Source organism: Cydia splendana, unplaced genomic scaffold, assembly GCF_910591565.1.
Source record: "Cydia splendana unplaced genomic scaffold, ilCydSple1.2 scaffold_50_ctg1, whole genome shotgun sequence".
Lineage (NCBI taxonomy): Eukaryota > Metazoa > Arthropoda > Insecta > Lepidoptera > Tortricidae > Cydia > Cydia splendana.
Window position 1 is genome coordinate 593,775 of NW_026946893.1, and position 19,270 is coordinate 613,044.

A 19,270-nucleotide genomic window follows, 5' to 3' on the forward strand; every position below is an offset into this window, starting at 1 on the left:
ATTCAACCAATAAGCTTAGTTTATTACATATTGTTCGTAATTAAGGAAAAAGGGTATGCAATTTATTGGGGAACAATTTAGACTTAAAATTACACACATAACATAATAAAATTGATAAAAAATAGACACAAGTTAGTACAATAAAATAAACACACAAAAGTAGATTAACATATAAGAACGATTAAAACTAAACATGTATGATTAAAAACTAGCTATACACCACTATCTCCCCCACGAGTGTCAACACCGTCTGATTGCGAGGAGTATATAGGTATAAGCCGGGAAACTGGGCGACGGACGTCATCTGCGCGGGTGCGAACAATGGCTACTCTTACGTGGCCATCAGGGCCGGGAAAGATTTGTGCGATTACGCCTCTAGGCCATATTCCTCGTGGCATGGAGCTGTCCGCTACGATGACTACGTCGCCTATGTGTAGTTTCTTCACGTTCTGATGAGCACCGGGCCGAGGGAGGAGGCTGGGTCGGTATTCTCGCTGCCAGCGCCTCCAAAAATGGTTGGCTAAGTTCTGCGCTGTCTTCCATGACGAAAGTGACATAGTCGCGTCTGTGAAGATGCCCAGTAGTGACATGGAGCTCGATCGACCGATGAGAAAATGGTTCGGCGTCAGGGCTTCGCTGTCTAAGTCTGGATTCACTGGTGTCAACGGTCGAGAGTTGACTATGTGCTCGGCTTCCAGCAGTAATGTATGCAGAACTTCTTCGTGAGGTGCTCTCTCTTTGAGTGTTACCTTTAGTGACCTTTTCACGCTGCCTACGAGCCATTCCCATGCACCGCCGGCGGAAGGGTTGCCAGGCGGTATCTTTTTCCAGGTTATGGCTCGCTCGATCAAAAATGGCTTTAAAGTGTCGGGCAGCGTCTTCTTGGCCTCTGCCAGTTCTCTCTCTGCGCCGTAGAGGTTGGTGGCGTTGTCAGAGTAAAGCACTGTAGGCGTGCCGCGTCGCGCTATCATTCTGCGCAAGGAAAGTATCATGGAGGATGCCGAAAGTGAGGCGGCAAGCTCTAACCCAAGTAGCACAGATAGCTCTATAACTACTCACTTTTAGTTCTATCTAACGCTCTGTGCGTATTAAGACACTTATAAGAGCACACTCGTGGTCCTACAGCTGTATAATAGATCTCAGTGATATTTATATAGCTTAGGGCTGATTAAAAGCTGCATTACGGCTCTGAAAACTACGATTAATACGCAAAGAGTGATATAAAGGTATATTTGCTACGACCCTATACAGCTTTAAGGGTTATCAAATGCTTTAGCCGTTATAAGGTCTGTTTAGTGGATAAAATTACGCCATGTGCTGAATAAAGAGGTAATTGTGGACTTTTATTACGTTGACTTATTAAGGGAGCACAAGTGAACTATTATGAAGCTAATAGGCGTATAATGGAACACATGTGGCGCATAATACAGCTTGTCGCTTAACATGTTTACCGCTAAGCAGCTTTTATTACACTGACTTTTAAGGGAGCGCGAGTGAACTAATATGAAGCCAATAGACGTATAATGGAACACATGTGGCGCATAATACAGCTTATCGCTGAACGTGTTTACCGCTAAGCAGCTTTTATTACGCTGACTTTTTAAGGAAGCACGAATGAACTATTATGAAGCCAATAGACGTATAATGGAACACACGTGGCGCATAATACAGCTTATCGCTGAACATGTTTACCGCTAAGCAGCTTTTATTACGCTGACTTTTAAGGGAGCACGAGTGAACTAATATGAAGCCAATAGACGTATAAATGGAACACATGGGGCGCATAATACAGCTTATAGCTGAACATGTTTACCGCTAAGCAGCTTTTATTATTCTGACTTTTTGAGGAAGCACGAATGAACTATTATGAAGCCAATAGACGTATAATGGAACACATGGGGCGCATAATACAGCTTATCGCTGAACATGTTTACCGCTAAAGCAGCTTTTATTTCGCTGACTTGTTATAAGGGAGAACGAGTGAACTATTATGAAACCAATAGACGTATAATCGAACACATGTGGCGCATAATACGGCTGAGCGCTGAACATGTTTACCGCTAAGCAGCCTATTATACTACCATTGGGACTGTCTGCATAGCGGCTGTTAAAACGTTCACAAGATGCCTTATAACTGTTTAGAGGTTCACTAGTGTATCGAAATAACGACTTGGACTTTATAGTGGTTCACTTAAGTATCTTTATCAGATATACAGTCGTATGCTGCATATAAGAATTTTAACGGTTCACGTTGCTTTTTAACATTGACCGCCATTTTATTGTATATAACCTACAAAATTGAAATTACTTTTCCAACTTTTAAGGGTAACAATAAGGTTTTGTGCCTGAGTTCTTAACCTAAATCATTAATTTAGTACTTCCTATAACGTATTATTAACTTTTTATCTCATAATTCTGTCCAAACCACTGAAATAGTTTTTACACATAGCTTATTTATATCATTAATTTAAATAAATACTGATTATTTTCGTGGCGCACTGAAATTTTCTTAGATAATGTACATATATAATGTCAATAAACTTGCATTCCCAAACATCTTTCTCGCATTAATATATAAAAGATCATGTACAATCATTTAACTAAACACTTTAACAAAATGACTTATGGTGTCGTTGCGCTTAACGTTTTTGCTTCAATATAAATATGTTCACCTCTGCGTTCGTCGTCACTATACTAAATATAATAGCTGATTTTTATGGCAGAGGTGTAAAAGTATGTTATAAATTATCTTTTATTCAGCCCAACGTCAATCTTTCCCGGTATTAGGGCGCACATGTGACATATTAGCTGAATAAAGGGTAACTGGTGGTCTCTTACCCAGTCAATATACACCTCTTATAACTCCTGTTACCCCTTATAATTCCGTTAAATTGCTGCTACAACGCTCTTAAGTAGCTATGTGAACTTAAGGCTGCCTAATTTGTGCCCATTTAAGAGTTATAAAAGCTGAAAAGACGCTTATACAGCTCTTATGGAGCTTTTATATTCCAGCTTCAAGCGTATTCGGTAGTGTTCTCGATTTCTGCTAACCTATGTGCTACAAACGTTTTATACCTACGTGGGTCCGAACGTATCCACGTGAGCGCCGTTTTGGAGTCAGACCAAAAATACTTGTCCTTTATTACGTAATCTGACTCCTTGACTATGGTTTCCGCTAATCTAGTAGCTAGTACGCAGCTCTGCAATTCCATCCTCGGAATGCTAACTACCCGGAGAGGCGAAACGCGGGCCTTAGCGGCTACTAACGCGGAAGTTCTAGTTCCCTCGGGGTTGATGCTAACTAAATACACGGCCGCGGCATATATTTTTTCGCTCGCGTCGCAAAAAACATGCATATATGCCTCCCTATTAAATGCGGTCACGTGTCGCGGAATCTCTAAGTCTCGTAATTGTTGTACGTTATCGATGAACGATCGCCAGGCGGGTGCGAGTGAGACGGGTATAGGCGAGTCCCAACCGATTCATGTCCTCCATATCTCCTGCATTAACGCCTTGCCTAAGACGGATATGGGGCTTACGTAACCGATTGGATCGAATATTGACATCGCGCTACTCGTTACCTGTCGCTTCGTTGGCAATTTCTGACCGTTAAGTACGTCTTCGGGCGTATTACGAAAGTTCACGTTGAAACCTAAGGTGTCACGCTTGTGATTCCATTTCAAACCTAAGGTACGTTCGCTCTCGCTCGCGCCTAACAAAGACGTTTCCTCTTTGCTATTAACTACGTCAGAAATTACCGCAGGATGGTTTGAAGCGAACCCGCGGAGTTCGAAGGACGCGCGCATGTTTAGCTCGTAAATATCGTTTACTACGCGTCTGGCGTGCTCCTCTGACGTGTCGAGGGCAATCAACATGTCGTCCATGTACGTATTTTTACTCTCACGAGATAGGAGCAAAAAAATATTTTTTTATGGTGGCTGTCCTACCTACATTAAAGTGGGGATGAAATTTTTTTTCGCTTCCACCCTATAGTATGGGGTGTCGTTGGATAGGTCTTTTAAAATGAATAAGGGTCTTCAAGAACCATTGTATGATCATCTTAATATTTTCAGAAATAATCGATCTGAAAGAAAAAAAGTTGTGTTTTACCCTTTAGTTCCCCTAACTTTTGAACCATAGGTCCAAAAAATATGAAAAAAATCGTGAAAACATAGCTTAATAAAGACTTTCAAGGAAAATTATAGCAAACCTAATCGGTATACCTGTTTTTGAGTTTTGGCAAATAGTCTATTTTGACAGACGGGTAACTACGGAACCCTACACTGAGCATGGCCCGACATGCTCATGGCCTATTTTTTTATATTTTATCAGCAGGTTGCTTAGCTTGCTTACTCTAAATTATTTTGTTTATTTATGATGAACAATTACAAAAACTATTTAAATCGTCTATACTTAAATCGTCTATTTTGTATCTCTTATTTAACTTTAACAGCCTGTAGCTCCTAAATTATTGATTGTAGAGTAAAAATAAACATAACCAAATTTGTAGTAAATTTTATGTTAAAACTTTTGTCCGAAGTAATTATAATGCTATTCGTACAGATATTCGAGATATGAGTAAGGCCGTTTGTTGGTGGATACCTAACGGTGACAACTCAAACCACAAGCGGGGCGAGAGCCCGGACACATCCGGCGCTAGCCATACCAGCCTGTACTCACGACTGTTGTTAATTTCAGGTCAACACACCGACGCCGCACACACACGCCTTCGCCGCAGGACGCCTACCAAGGTAACGGAGGCCGTTTTGGAGGAGGACACAGCAGCAGCAGCGGCTCCGGCGCAGGTGGTGGAGCCCCCGGTCGCTGACCTGCTCCTGCTCGCCGGTTTCGCGGGCGAACCAGACAGCAACTTTCCAAAGCGTCTGCCCGCGTATGGGAGCTACACGGGGTCAACAATGTCAAGCAGTGGCTCGGAAGAGTACATTGACATTGTAGACTCGTGGAAGGTTCCAGCGAGGGCTCAGACGCTAAGGACCAGCGCAACTCTGAGTCGCCTGTGAACGGGGAGTCGGAGCAGACAGCTGACAACGGGGACCTAACACGTGGTGATTTATCACGTGGCGATTTAACGCCGCTTGATCTAACACCACGTGTTAGATATTCACCACGTGCCGCGAGCCCGCTGCCGTCGCAGCCGGCCGGCAACCTCACCACGCCGGCCAACTCACAACAACGCCGCCGCCAGTCGCCTTGCCGGCCACAGCCCGGCCTCGAGATGACCGGGGACGCCTGGATGGCGATATTCGAGAAACTCGATAGAGTAGCTCGGGGATCGCTAGACAGCTGTACCCTCGGTCCGCTCGAGGCGGCGCTTCTCTCAACCCTGTTGACGCACTCTGGGGCGCGTCAACAGAAGAGGCGACAGGAGGAGGACAGCCCGCCGGCACAGGAGGAGAAGCGGGAATGTAACCGCATCACTCCTGTGTCGCGCGGTCCTACGCAACCCGTCGTCTGCCCACAGGTCTCGCAGCAGCAACCGATGGACACTGCCGTTCCATCCACACCCACCGCCGGTGGCTGTCACCAGGCCCCGCCACGCAAGGTTTTGCTACCTACCCCGGTAGTAGAAACCGACACGTACGCGGCCGCAGCCAAAACAGCACCACCTAAAGCCGATACTTCACTGCCCACAAGAAGCAGCAGCCACAGCCGCCAGCCAAGAGGGCCAAACCGCCCCAAATCCTGGTCGAGGTCTTCCCAGACGCGGGCCGCCACCTGAAGGCCATCAACGAACGCCTCGGTTTTGAGGCCAAAACCGAGAACGCCGAACCGACCGGGGTACGGTTCTACCCCAGGACCGCAGAGGAATACCGATTGGTATTCTCCTACCTCTGCAAGGAGCAGGCGCTCAACCCCCGGATCCAGTTCGTCAAGCACCCGGAGAAGTCGACCCTGCCGATGAAGGCCGCTATCCGCGGCCTGCCGTCAACCATGTCGGTGCAGGACGTGAAGGACGCCTGTGCCAGAGAGGGGTATTCAGTATCGCACGCACGATTATCTCCACAGGCAGAGGACGAGGAGGCACCATCTTCTTCGTCCAACTCGACGGGACGGAGCGAGAAAACCCAGGTTTTCTCGAACTCACCAGCATTGCCGACATCAACACCAAGGTTCGTGTCGAACCTTGGAGAGGTAAACCCGGGCCACCGCAATGTTATCGGTGCCAGGGATTTAGGCATTGCTCGCAGGGATGCCACCGACCGGTGCGCTGCGTAAAGTGCGCGCTGCCGCACTTGTCGCACCAGTGCACACGCCCGAGGGACGAGCCAGCTACGTGCGCAAAAGGTAACGATTAAAAGGTAACGATATTTTTTTTTACAAGGACTACGACATTAATACGACACATAAAATCAAGCTAAATCAAGATTGTTTCCATTATACCTACACAATTTATTGTTTTTTTTTTGATTTCAGAAAAAAATTTAAACAAGTAACATGCGTTTAAATTTTTTCTTCTGCCACCCCGGCGGTGAGAGGAACTTTCGGGGGAGGTGTAATGTGGTAAATGTCCACTTTTAGTGTTTAGCAGTAACGCTTTGGTTTACTGCGACATAAACGCATATTGCTTGTGTCAGCGCAACCTAACGTGTATATATAGGCAGGCATTTAGAGAATATACGTTCTTATACTATCACACATAAGATGTTTGACTTCTTCTCACATCACCCGCTCGAAACCAAACAATCCAAACATAAATACTTATCTTGTTATTTGACTGCTTGATGGACCACCCAGGCAACCACAAGCAGTGTGAGATTTATTTGCAGGAGCTGCGCAACTGGAGAGGAGGCACCCGCTCCTACACACGCCGACCGCCGACACGCCGCCCGCAGCGAGGCCCCGACACTAGGGCCTCGGACTCATCGAACCTGGTGGAGGATTCTTCCACAGGTTCTCTCATGGCACCCGCCAACCAGCCGAGGCAGCGGACAACCGGACCCCGAGGACGGACGCAGCCACAACCCAAACCGCAGAGGATATCGCAAGCGGAGCCCCGAGCGACGCAGCCCGCAGCGCCCCCCGCGCTCGACACCGCAGCGTTGCACAGAGACATAGCTAACGCGCTGCAAACTGCGGTAACTATGTCCCTGAGGCCAACGCTGGACGAGTTGGTATTAGCCATTAAGTCTCTGTCTAAGCCTGACCAAAATCAGGCTTAGCTCACCCTCTCAGCAATAACGCAAGTTATTCGCCAGCTGCACTCTCTCTTACGGCCTAAAGGAGAAAGAGTTAAGGGTTGTATATTGGGACGCGCAGTCATTAAATGGTAAACTTAATGATCTCCGTACTTTTCTTCACAGCCAGGACGTCGACATCATGCTGATCTGCGAGGGCTAAAAGGTGCTGGACGGTCTGCTCAATTGCCAACTAGACAGATGTTTGAAAATTCACGTTATCAGTTTGTATTCAAACCAGGCCTGTCGACTGAATCCGCTATCTTGGCATTGAAACAGACCGTTAGGTACTACACAGACCGCCGGACAGCTGTCTATGCCTATTTCTTAGACCTTTCCAAGGCATTCGACCTCGTGCACTACAACATCTTGTGGCAGAACTTGACGACATTAACTTGCCAGCTGACATTCGTGGAATTTTTAAATTCTGGTACCACAACCAGGTTAATGTCGTCAGATGGTCGGACTCCTTTTCTCAGCCATATGACCTGGAATGTGGTGTACGCCAAGGTGGGTTAACCTCACTGAGGCTATTCAATCTATATATTAATGCACTGGTAGAGGAGCTCAGTAACACCCGTATCGGCTGCCATATCGATGGAGTTTGCGTAAATAATCTGAGCTACGCCGACGATATGGTGTTGCTGAGTGCCTCGGCCTGCGGATTGGCTAAGCTCATTTCGATATGTGAGAAATACGCTTCTAGCCATGGTTTGCTGTATAATGTAAACAAAAGCGAATGCGTTGTATTTAAGGGGTAAGGCTACACCCAAGTTTCCAAGTGTCAAACTAAATAGTCATCCGCTACGAATAGTGGATCAATTTAAATATTTGGGACACATGGTAACCTCTGACCTTAAGGATGACGTAGATATCGAACGCGAACGCAGAGCGTTGTCCGTCAGAGCTAATATGATAGCTCGCAGGTTTGCTCATTGCTCCAAAGATGTAAAAGTCACCCTTTTTAGGGCTTACTGTACGACCTTCTACACAAGCAACCTGTGGGCTGATTATACTCATAAACGGTACAGCGCTCTGCGTGTTCAATATAACAACGCTTTCAGAGTGCTGATGGGGCTGCCCAAATTCTGTAGTGCATCGGGGATGTTCGCGGAGGCGCGAGTGTCTTGCTTCTACACCACCATGCGCAAGCGAGCTACATCCCTTGTGCGCAGAGTGAGGGCCAGCTCCAACAGCATTCTGAGAATGTTAGGAAACAGGATTGACTGCCTGTATTTGAATAACTGCTGCCTGATACACGCACGCAGTAATAAATAAACAAATGTACAGTTATAGTTATAGTGAATTTATTATTATATTGCATGCACCAGTGTCTCAAAAAATGGGAGAAATAAGTATTGGTTGATTTGTCGGGAGGCATGTTAATATTCTTTTGACATATTATTATTTAAATCATTGTTTAATTATATTTTAATTGTTATTATTTTTAATATTTTATTTTTTGACATGTTTCCCTCAAATCAATTATATTTTAGTAGGTAATACCTTAAATTAAGCAATTTTGTATTTTAATTTTAATTTTAATTTTAATTGTAATTTTAATTTTTTATGTTTCACAGCCTTATGAGCCATGTTGCTTGAATAAAAATATATTATTATTATTATTTGTTTGTCCTTTCCAGATCTCGGGACCATGGGGTCCCGGACTTTTGGGAGGCGTGCGTGGGGCCGAAGCCAACAGCGCAGAGGCCCTTTAAGACAATTTAATCTAAAACCAATTATTGTTATAAAAGCGTCAATGACGCTCTCGGCCAGCGGGTACATCGTGTACCGCCTCGACCAGGCGAACCCCGAAACCGGGCGCCCATACAGAGGCCTCGCAATCATCGTCAAGAGGAGAATCATCCACCAACCGGTGGATATCGAGCAGCCAATCTCGCTATCCGCACTGGGGATAGATATCAAACTACAAAGGCATAACCTGCGTTTGTTTGCTATCTACAGGCTCTGCGGACACTGCCGGCCGGCAGAGATGCGCGACAAGCGGCTGCTGGTGGACTCCCCCGTGCCGACCATCCTGGCCGGGCTCTTCAACGCCGAGCACCCCGCTTGGAACTCGTCCGGGAAACACCATCTACCAGATCGTGGAGGACCTCGATCTGGTAGTGGGCGGGCCATACGAGCCCACACACTACCACGACGCCGACCCGCTCTGTAGCGGCACCACAATCGACTTTGCGATTTCTCGCGGAGTCGACTTACTCATGAGGCACCAGGTATTCTATACGATCTCTCATCCGACCACAGGCCGGTGCTCCTGACCATCGCAGACGAGGCGACAACGAGACTCAGCAAGGGACCCGGACGCCGCTACGACTGGACGGCTTTCACAGAAGCCATGGTAAATTCTCCCCGTACAGGTCCTATATCGACCGCAGAAGAGGTCGACGCAGCAGCAGCCACAATCACCGGGGACATCAAGGCGGCCCTCGACGAGGCCACCCGCATCATCCCGCCCTCGGACCGGCGCAAGCCGCTCCCGAGGCCGCTTCAAGCGCTTTTGGAGAAAAAGCGCTGGTACAGGAAACAGTGGCAAAGGACTAGGGATCAGTCGGTCAAGACTGAGCTCAATAGTCTCGAGCGACTGTTAAGGGTAAGACTCAGCGAGCACAGAGCTGCAAGCTGGGAAACGCACATCGAGAGCCTAACTGATCACGTTCCTTCCATCCGGAAAAGCGGGTAGCTCGCTCGCAACGTCAACATCGCGAGAGCGTTAACTAATTTTCTAAAAAATCATTTACGGACGTAAAGTGTTAAATTCTATATTGTAACAGTAGAAAATTACGGTGATTACACTATAAAAAATAAAAACATAATTACATTTAGTAGTTAGAAGTGAGTAGTGAGAAATTGAGTGGTGTTTTGTTTCGAGTCAAGGGTCACCCTAGTGAAAAGTGACAATCAGCTGTGCCCTCGAATGTAAATAATTAAACACCGTTATCGTTGCATACAAGTTACTCGTTTGCACATAGATGTAAATAACATCATATTTTCAGTTTCATTACCCAATATTGAGGGGAAAGGATGAATTACGCGGGTTGCATCAACACTATTGAAGGAGGCAATTATTTAGAGTGCAACTTATGCAAGTTGGCATTTTGCTACCAATGCCTAAATATCACACCGAGCCGTATCTCAGCATTAAATAAAGACCACTTAGCAGCACTCAATTGTCCATCTTGTGGCAACGTAACAAGGCGGAGGGTAAACGAACATACTCCTGCGACTCCGTCTGCTCGTCACAGTGTTTCCATGTCAGAATCCATGAACATATATGTCTTATGATAATCTACAGCCGAGCCCACCCACAACGTCGGCCCTCCGCGGGCCAGGCAATAACACGAAACCTGTCACTTTGGAGAGCATCAGCAGACTATTAGACGAGAAACTTTCACCTACGTCTACGCTCATGTGTAGTTTAAGGGAAGCCTTAAGAAGTGACCTAAAGGCAATGGTTGCTACGGAGATGGCAATCACAAAGCAAGCATTACAAAACGATTTCACCAAAACTACCGACTTCATAACGGAGGAGCAAAACGACTCGACTTTAAATGCAACCTAGCCTTAAAGGAAGAGGCAATAAAACGGCTTGAGACTCAAAACGAGCATTTAACGTGTGAGTTGCAAATTTTGAAAACTAAACTGACTAACATTGAAAACATATCAATATTGAAATACAGGCAGTTCCAGAAAAACGCGCGGAGAATGTATGGTCAATATTTAAGAAAATGTGCAGTACCTTGCAGGTCCCAGTGACTGATAACGAAGTCAGCGCCTGCCGCCGGGTGGCGAAAATAAATCCAGCTTCTAATCGCCCTCGTAACATACTTGTCTCACTTTCATCACCTCGGTTGCGCGACACATTATTATCGGCTTATTACCGCTATAACAAAGCGCATCCCGATGATGCACTAAACACGACCCACGTCGGACTGACCGGGACCAGCGAGAGGATCTACTTATCAGAGCATCTCTCACCTGAGTGCAAGCAACTTCATAGCGTTGCACGGAAGTGGTGTAAAAACAATAACTATAAATACGTATGGGTGACATATGCTCGGATATATATTCGTAAAGATGATAACAGTCCTTCTGTGTTTGTAAAAAACCTGGATACACTTAATAACTTGGGTATGGGATCTAAATCACACACAGAAAATCAGTCACCAAAACAACTTAGGTACTAAATGATGCAATTTATAAGCTGATATTAATTACGTGTGTGTTATGGATCTTATAATCATAATCATAATATTTATTGATAATATAAATTACATGTCACATTTTATACAGTGTATAAAGATTATATTTAAGTATGGATTTTCACTACATAATGTAGGTTGTATTTAATATATTACATCTACCTTAGTTCCTAAATTTTAAAGAACTCTTTATATCCGAGTGCATAAGATAGAATTTACCTATTTGGCTGATCTTATTTTTATATTAGCTCGCGTCTCAATATACCTATGCTGTACGTCCCATGTAAGTACCTACCTATATTGATAAACAGCAATTGCGTACACACGTGCGACACAGTTATCAGTTTTTGAACCCTATTTCAAGTACATAAGGACTTACAATTGTTGGTTTATTTTATATGTTAGGTAATTAGCTTCAAATTATTAAAATATTGTAATATGTTAACTAATGATAAATATTGTGAATAAAAGTAATTGATTCTCTTTTCTCAATGTTTGTGTATTTGGGTATTTATAGAATTTAGTAATTATGACATTAGTTTTTTATCAAAATTTGAATAGAATCAGGTCCAAGTTATGTGAGTTTTATTTAAGTATGCTAAATTCTAATTATGACTACATTTGTCTAACCGACACAAACTTGAATAAAGGTGTTTATGATGGCGAGATTTTCGAAGACCGATACAATGTTTATAGACGTGATCGCGAAACAACTCAGTCAAGGAAAGCTGAGGGGGGCGGGGCCCTTATTGCTGTAAAAAAAAATATCCATGCGGTCCGCCAAGAGCAATGGGAATCGGACGTAGAAGACATCTGGCTCACTATATTACAACAAAATAATAAATTGAATAAACTACATATATGTGTTTGCTACCTGCCTCCTGATTTACCGTTACAAGACTTACAAAGGTTTTATTTTAATTGCTAAAGGTTAATTTTAGACGCAGATGAAGGTGAAAATTTTTTGATAATAGGTGATTTTAACACTGTTAATCTTGCATGGACACATTCAATTAGAACGACAGAGTTAGTACTGTAAGATTCATTAAAATTACTAATTATTAGAAACAGATTTAATGAAATAAAGAGTTGAATAATCATTGGTAATCTATAATTTAATAAATTTAAAAGTAACGTGATTGATAGTTGACCTTTGTAAATAGAAGGTAGTTGGAAGAAAGAATAAAAGACGACTGGCATGGCGGTTAACGGGCAGAGGTGAAGGGAGGACGATTGTGAAGTGAGGTGGTTGGAGATTGAACTGTAACGGAATATTGTGATCAGGAAATATATTGCTGTTATGAAAGAAGGAATTTTTATTACAGATCAGAAGTGGTAAGTACCTACAAGTCAGTATGGTATTCCTGAATGTATTATATTATGTAGGTATTAATATTAGAACTGATTGAGTTAAATCTTAATTGCCCAATTAAGTTGTTACAATAGTAACAGTGGTGTAAAATAATTATAATTATATACCTATACATATATTAGTAACACTTATATTGGTTGTTGTTTAGTTGAAATTAATTATCATTTCATATTTCCTATGTTAGGAAGTTTATGTTTAACGGGCGCTTAGAAACAAAGACACCGTTAATTTTATCAAGAACAAAATAATTGGGTAAACCCATTTCGGCCTAGTCGTTCACTCGAGAGCATTATACTGCAAGTTTTCTCTTCAAGACCAACAGTTAGGTTTTTTTTAGTGTTTGCTGTAATGCCTATCCATAATATAATTAAAGCATTCATTTACATCGCGGGTAGCGTGAAACCTTTGGAACACCGTTTAATTTTGAATAGTTCGGATACCTTTATGATTATTTACAGGTGTAGATCGGATTCTTTTAGTCTATGTATGTACCGCTTATTTGGTTACAACTTTTACCATATTTTCAATATATTACTTATCAATACGTCAGTATTATATAGCGGGGTTAAGTGTTTTCGAAATTATAAACTACTCAGACTGTAAATAAGTAGGAATGATACTTTTACTGGTAGTTACCGACCCGCCGACCTAGCCGGAGTTACAATCGCTGTCGCTTCGACAACGAAAAGCATTATGTCTCTATATCACTCTTCCATATTAGCGCGACAGTGACAGTTGCGTTCCGATCGCTACGGAGCGTAAGCGCTTGGCATCTTGGCTACGCGGCCCGTTTCGTATTCCGGATCCCGTTTCGAATATCGGGTCCATCTCGCGTTCCTGGATTTGGGTCCGTGCCGGATACTGGAACCGTGCCGGATGCATACCTGATTTGTGCCGGATGAGTTCCGGATCCATGCCGGATTCGTACCGGATCCATCCCGGACTGGTGCCGGATCCGTGCCGGATTGGTACCAGATCTGTGCCGGATTGGTACCAGATCTGTGCCGGATTGGTACCGGATCTGTGCCGGATTAATACCGCATGTATATCATTTGCCGGATTCGTGCCGGATCTGAACCGGATGCGTGCCGGATTGGTATCGGATCAGTGCCGGATCCCGAATTTGTTCTAGATTCCGTTTCTGTACCAGTTCTAGAATTTTCTCGTTTCGAAAAGCCTGTGTTCCGGATCCGTACCGGGATACGGATCTGTTTTGGATTTAAGATCTGTTTTAAACGTCCCGCATTCTACCCCGGAAGCAGTAACGTAAATTAAATAAATAAATAAAACAGTTGAATTTAGCTTAATAAGAACAATTTATATTTGTCTACTATTAACAATCCAAAGATTTAGAACTCTTCCATTGCTGGTGTTGATTTCGAGTTCCAGACTATGGACCATGAGGAAAAAAACATCCAGGCGGCGCTTGAAAACTCCTGAGCGTGGCCGAAAATCGAAATCTGATGATGGACAACAACGTCGAAGCCGAAGTCGCAACCGCCGCCAGTCCCCGAGGAACAACAGACGGAGTCGCAACCGGCGAAGCCGCAGCAGCGGCAGACACGGCCGAGGCAATGAGAGGTGGCTTCGAAGATCAACACGGAAGGACAACACGGCCAGGATCGCTTTCACGTGGAAGCCGCACAGGACAGGAACGGATGGCTTGTATATCTTTGTCGTCTTCAGTTGTGTATTTTAATAGATGTCGTTTATTGCTTAAACTGCGAATATTTTGGTACAGTACCTTAAAGTTATTTGTATTGACGAAAGTTGTCTCGAGGTACGGGTTCACAGATTATGGGGGTGGAATCGTTGTCCAGGCAATGCTGTGGTGTCCTGTAGTTCGCTCAAGTTAGTTGTATGGGGCTCGTTAGCCTAATTTATAAGTTTTGATCTTGGTTGTTTCCTCTTTTGGCAAAATGTGACGTTAACGCTGGTAAAGGAAAGACTAAGTTACGTTTCTTCAGTATTTGTTCATAATTTAGTATATTTGTGACGTTTATACAATAAAAGTGCAATGCGAACTACCTGCAAGTCGACATTCTGTTGTCAACTGTCATGGCGTACAGGCGGGTCGCGGAGCACACGTGACTGACCAACTGAGTTTTATTTATCACCTTGTAATACAACAGAACCTAGACGTCACAATGGCGACGAGGATAAAGAACGTAAGAAAAAACAAAAAATCGATGTAGTTGCTAAATAACCGACAAAAAGTTATCAGTTTGAAATTATTTTTTCAATAAAAGGGAGGGAGACGAATGACCCAAATAGCACAGGTATGATGGACCCATTGTGGACTTAATTTATATTTCTTAAGCTTCATTCTTCAGATATAAAAACCAGGTAGTCCTTTAACCTACTAGGCAACTCATCGCATGTTTAAAGTGGGTAGAAAAAACTTTAACTCGAACAGGTCTATCCCCACTTTTCCACCTAGCCTTGGTGGGTAGTAAGGCTTGCCGCCATTGCTCATTCTTTATTCTTGCGAGGCAACGAACGCACGTAAAATCATAATTTATTTCGAAGTCGTTTACAAAATGCCTAAACGTAGTGCAGAGGAAAAGATAGCACATTATACGCGTAAAATTCAAAGAATACAAGAAAAGAAACTCAAGCGAAATCGCCGAGTTATACCAGTGCTACCAGATTCTTCAGATTCTGAAGAAAAATCAGGTAAGTGTAACTATTTTTGTAAAAACTTACACTTTGTGGTCAAATATCATGCATTTAGTGCCGCGCGGGCCGTGAGTCCACGTCGGTAACTATAAACCTGGGGGGCGGCCGAGAGTCGTCACGAAGGTAAAACTAGCTTGGGGGTTGGCCGCGAGTCAACACGATAGCAATGTGTATAATATTACCTCATAAATACTATAGTATATTTAAAACACCTTATGGGTTTTATTTGTAAAAACATTTGTAGCCTACCCTCGAATTAAAAATATTTATTTTCTATTTTTAGACCTCGAAAATATTATCGACGATGCCCCGGTGATTGAAAATAACGAAGAATTGGAAATGCCTGTCCCAAATTCGAATGAAGAACCGCCACCGCAACCTCAAGCGGAGGCAGGTGATATTGAGACAGCCCCTGTACTGGACGCGGAGTTACTGACAGCTCTTGGGGAGGCCACAGACGATGCTCCAAAATATGGCGAAAATATCCATCCCGACTTGGCACAAAGATGGTTACCTATATTACGTAAAGGTATGGACAAAGAAGCCAAGGACAAACTCATAAAAGAGTACAGTATACCAGAAAACTGTAAATTATTAAGAGCACCGTCCTTAAATGCCGAAATCTCTGCGGCAGTTACAGACATAGCAAGAGGTCGCGACAAGAAAATCGAAGCAGAACAACAGCAGTTAGGCGTTGGATTATCTGCTATAAACAGAGCCATGACCTTACTTCTAACGACCGATGATAAACAAAGTAAGGTACAAGCGATAAAAATCCTATCTGACGGATGTCGGATTTTATCTGACCTACATTACTCAGAAACGCAGGCCAGAGTAAAACTGGTCACTCCAGGATTAGACAAAGTCTTTCTCAATCTGATTCAAGATGTCGAGAGAGACGAGACCCTCTTCAGCAGTAAGCTCTCAGAAAAGATTAAGGCATCAAAGGCGATCGAAAAACAAAGCTCTCAGATTAAAAAGACAGTCACGACCCCAGCCAGCTCAAATACATTTCAGACTGCAGGTCCATCGTACTCTCGGTACCGGGGAAACTGGACGAGGCCCGCTCGCTTCCAACCGACGAGCCGACGAGGGCGCGGCGGGCCACGCTGGAGCACGCCGGCAGCTTACAGACCGGCAGCGCCGACCCCCGCGCAGCCGCAGCCCAAGACAGCTTACACCAGGCCACGTGCGCAAGCGCGACAGTAACTCAGGTACACGCCGGTCGGCTTAATGCTTTTTATAATTGTTGGGTCAATGTTACGAATAATAGGACCATATTAGACTGGATAAAATACGGATTTCCAATTCCGTTTACCGGGCCTATTATTCAATCTGTAAAACCTGTTGTTATGTATGGTTACTTATATGTAGGTAGATGCATAATCATGCGATGGTCAGTTGGAATAAATCTGTCAACCGAACGGGCGTTTCCTTTAGACACCAATCCCAAATTTAACATTGGCGACGAGGATGGGATAGTTTATTTTTGCGGGGAAGATGGCTAAAACCGTAGGAAAAGTCGCGTGCTTCGATATGGATGGTGGAAATTGGCAAACTTATTGTGATCGGTTGGATATGTACTTTTTGGTGAACAAGGTGGAAGATGCCATGAAGCTGCCGACGCTGATAAGCTGCATAGGGGACACCGCGTATGAGCTGATGGTCAACCTGTGCAGCCCGAAGAAACCGTGTGATTGCAAGTACGACGAAGTTATTAAAGTAATGGCTAATTATTTACAACCGAAACCGTCGGTAGTCGCCGAAAGATTCAAATTTCGTCAATGTCGGCAAAGTAACGGACAAACAGTGGCAAATTTTATGGCAGAATTGAAGAAAGCATCGAAGTATTGTGATTTTGGTGCTAATCTAGACGATAATATGAGAGACCAATTTGTTTGTGGCGTAAGTAGTGATTTTGTTAGACAACGATTATTTGCAGAGGAAAAACTGACTTATAGTAAGGCGGTTACGATTGCTACTACGCTGGAAGCGGCCGAGCGGGATTCACATGCGATCGGAGATAAGGATAATAATAGCGAGCAAAATAATGTAAAAACAGTGCATAAGATTCAACCGGTCAGTGCGGGTCGTGGTGTATGCGAGTCGTGCGGCGACCCTCATCATCGACAAACGGAGTGCAAGTTTAGTCAATACGTGTGTGACGTGTGTAAAATTAAGGGGCATTTGCGTAGGATGTGCCCACAAGTCATGCGTGGGAGCAGTTACGGAAGCCCTTTTGGGGCTAATCGGCGTGGCAATGGAGGCCGCGGACCGGCCAACCGCGGGCGGTCATGGCGCGGAGGCTGGAGCGGCAGAGGTGGTGGTGCCAGGTCCGGCTTGCACTGGGTGCAAGGTCAGGACGCGGAGGCGGACCAGGAAGGTTTCATGGAGAGCGAGCGTGGCAGGGACGGCGAAGCGGTTATGAATTTGATGTCGTTGAACCAGTACAAGCCGGTGTGTATTCCTATCCTTGTAAACAATCAGGTTTTGACTATGGAGGTGGACACGGGATCAGCAATATCGTGTATAAGTAGTACAACTTATTATAAATATTTTGCTAACTGTACTTTGCACCCGTGTCAACTTTTACTTAAGTTTTATGATGGTTCGGGTATCCGGCCTCTCGGTTATCTTGAAGTAGATGTAGTTTACGAGAATAAAAGGAAAAACTTGGATTTGTATGTAATTAATAATGGTTGTACTAGTTTGTTAGGCCGTCAATGGCTCGCCGAGCTAGGTATAAATATACCACCTTTTAAAGTGTACAATTTTAATATAAACGACGGGTCTGTCGTTAGGTCGATGGATAAGGAGACTTTAATTTCGGATGTACTTTCCAGGCATAAGCCGTTATTCGAGGAGGCGTTGGGCCGGTACACCGGAGGCAGGGCGTCGCTGTGTGTGCGCGAGGGGGCTCAGCCGATATTCTGCCGCGCGCGGCCCCTGCCGTACGCGCTGCGCGCGCGCCTCGACGCCGAGCTGGACGCCATGCTGGCGGCTGGCGTCATCGAGCCCGTCGACCACTCCGACTGGGCCACTCCTCTTGTCATTGCCAGGAAAGCGGACGGCGGTATAAGGGTATGCGCTGATTATAAGATTACCTTGAATAAAGCGTTATTGGTCGATAGGTACCCGGTTCCAAAAATTGAGGACTTGTTTACAAATTTAAGCAACAACACATATTTTACGAAGTTAGATTTATCGCATGCCTATAATCAGTATGAATTAGACGAAGCGTCAAAGTGTTATACGGTGATAAATACGCACCGCGGATTATTTAAATATAATCGATTAGTGTACGGGCTCTCGTCCAGCCCAGGGATTTTCCAAAAAATGATGCAATCTGTTCTGCAGGGAATTCCGAACGTACTTAATTTCTTAGATGATATATTAATTACAGGGTCGGACTTAGACGCGCATATAAAAACAATAAATGAGGTATTTAGTAGATTGGAAAATTGTGGGTTAAAATTAAAAAAAAAAAAATGCGTATTCCTAGCGGACAAAGTTACTTTTCTGGGATTCAAGGTCGATAAGCAGGGCGTGAGTGTAGACCCAGATAAAATAAAACCCATAGTAGAAATGAGTGCTCCCAAAAACGTAGCCGAATTGCGTTCGTTTTTAGGAATGGTAAATTTTTATGGTAAGTTCATTCGCAACTTAAGTTCATATTTGCATCCACTGTACCAGCTAGTAAAAAAAGGGGTACATTGGCGTTGGGGTAAGGAGCAGGAGGCAGCTTTTAGACAGGTTAAGAGGTTACTGGTCAGCACGGACGTGCTAGTGCATTTTGATAT

At 44.2% G+C, this 19,270-nt stretch overlaps 1 protein-coding gene across 1 annotated transcript; it reads left to right on the forward strand.

Annotated features, from left to right (window-relative positions):
• The first annotated feature begins 15,331 nt into the window (after positions 1-15,331).
• LOC134805728 (uncharacterized) lies at positions 15,332-16,679 on the forward strand. Its single transcript, XM_063778974.1, has 2 exons — positions 15,332-15,473; positions 15,754-16,679. Exons 1-2 carry the CDS (start codon positions 15,332-15,334, stop codon positions 16,677-16,679), a joined length of 1,068 nt encoding a protein of 355 aa, XP_063635044.1.
• Positions 16,680-19,270: the final 2,591 nt, after the last annotated feature.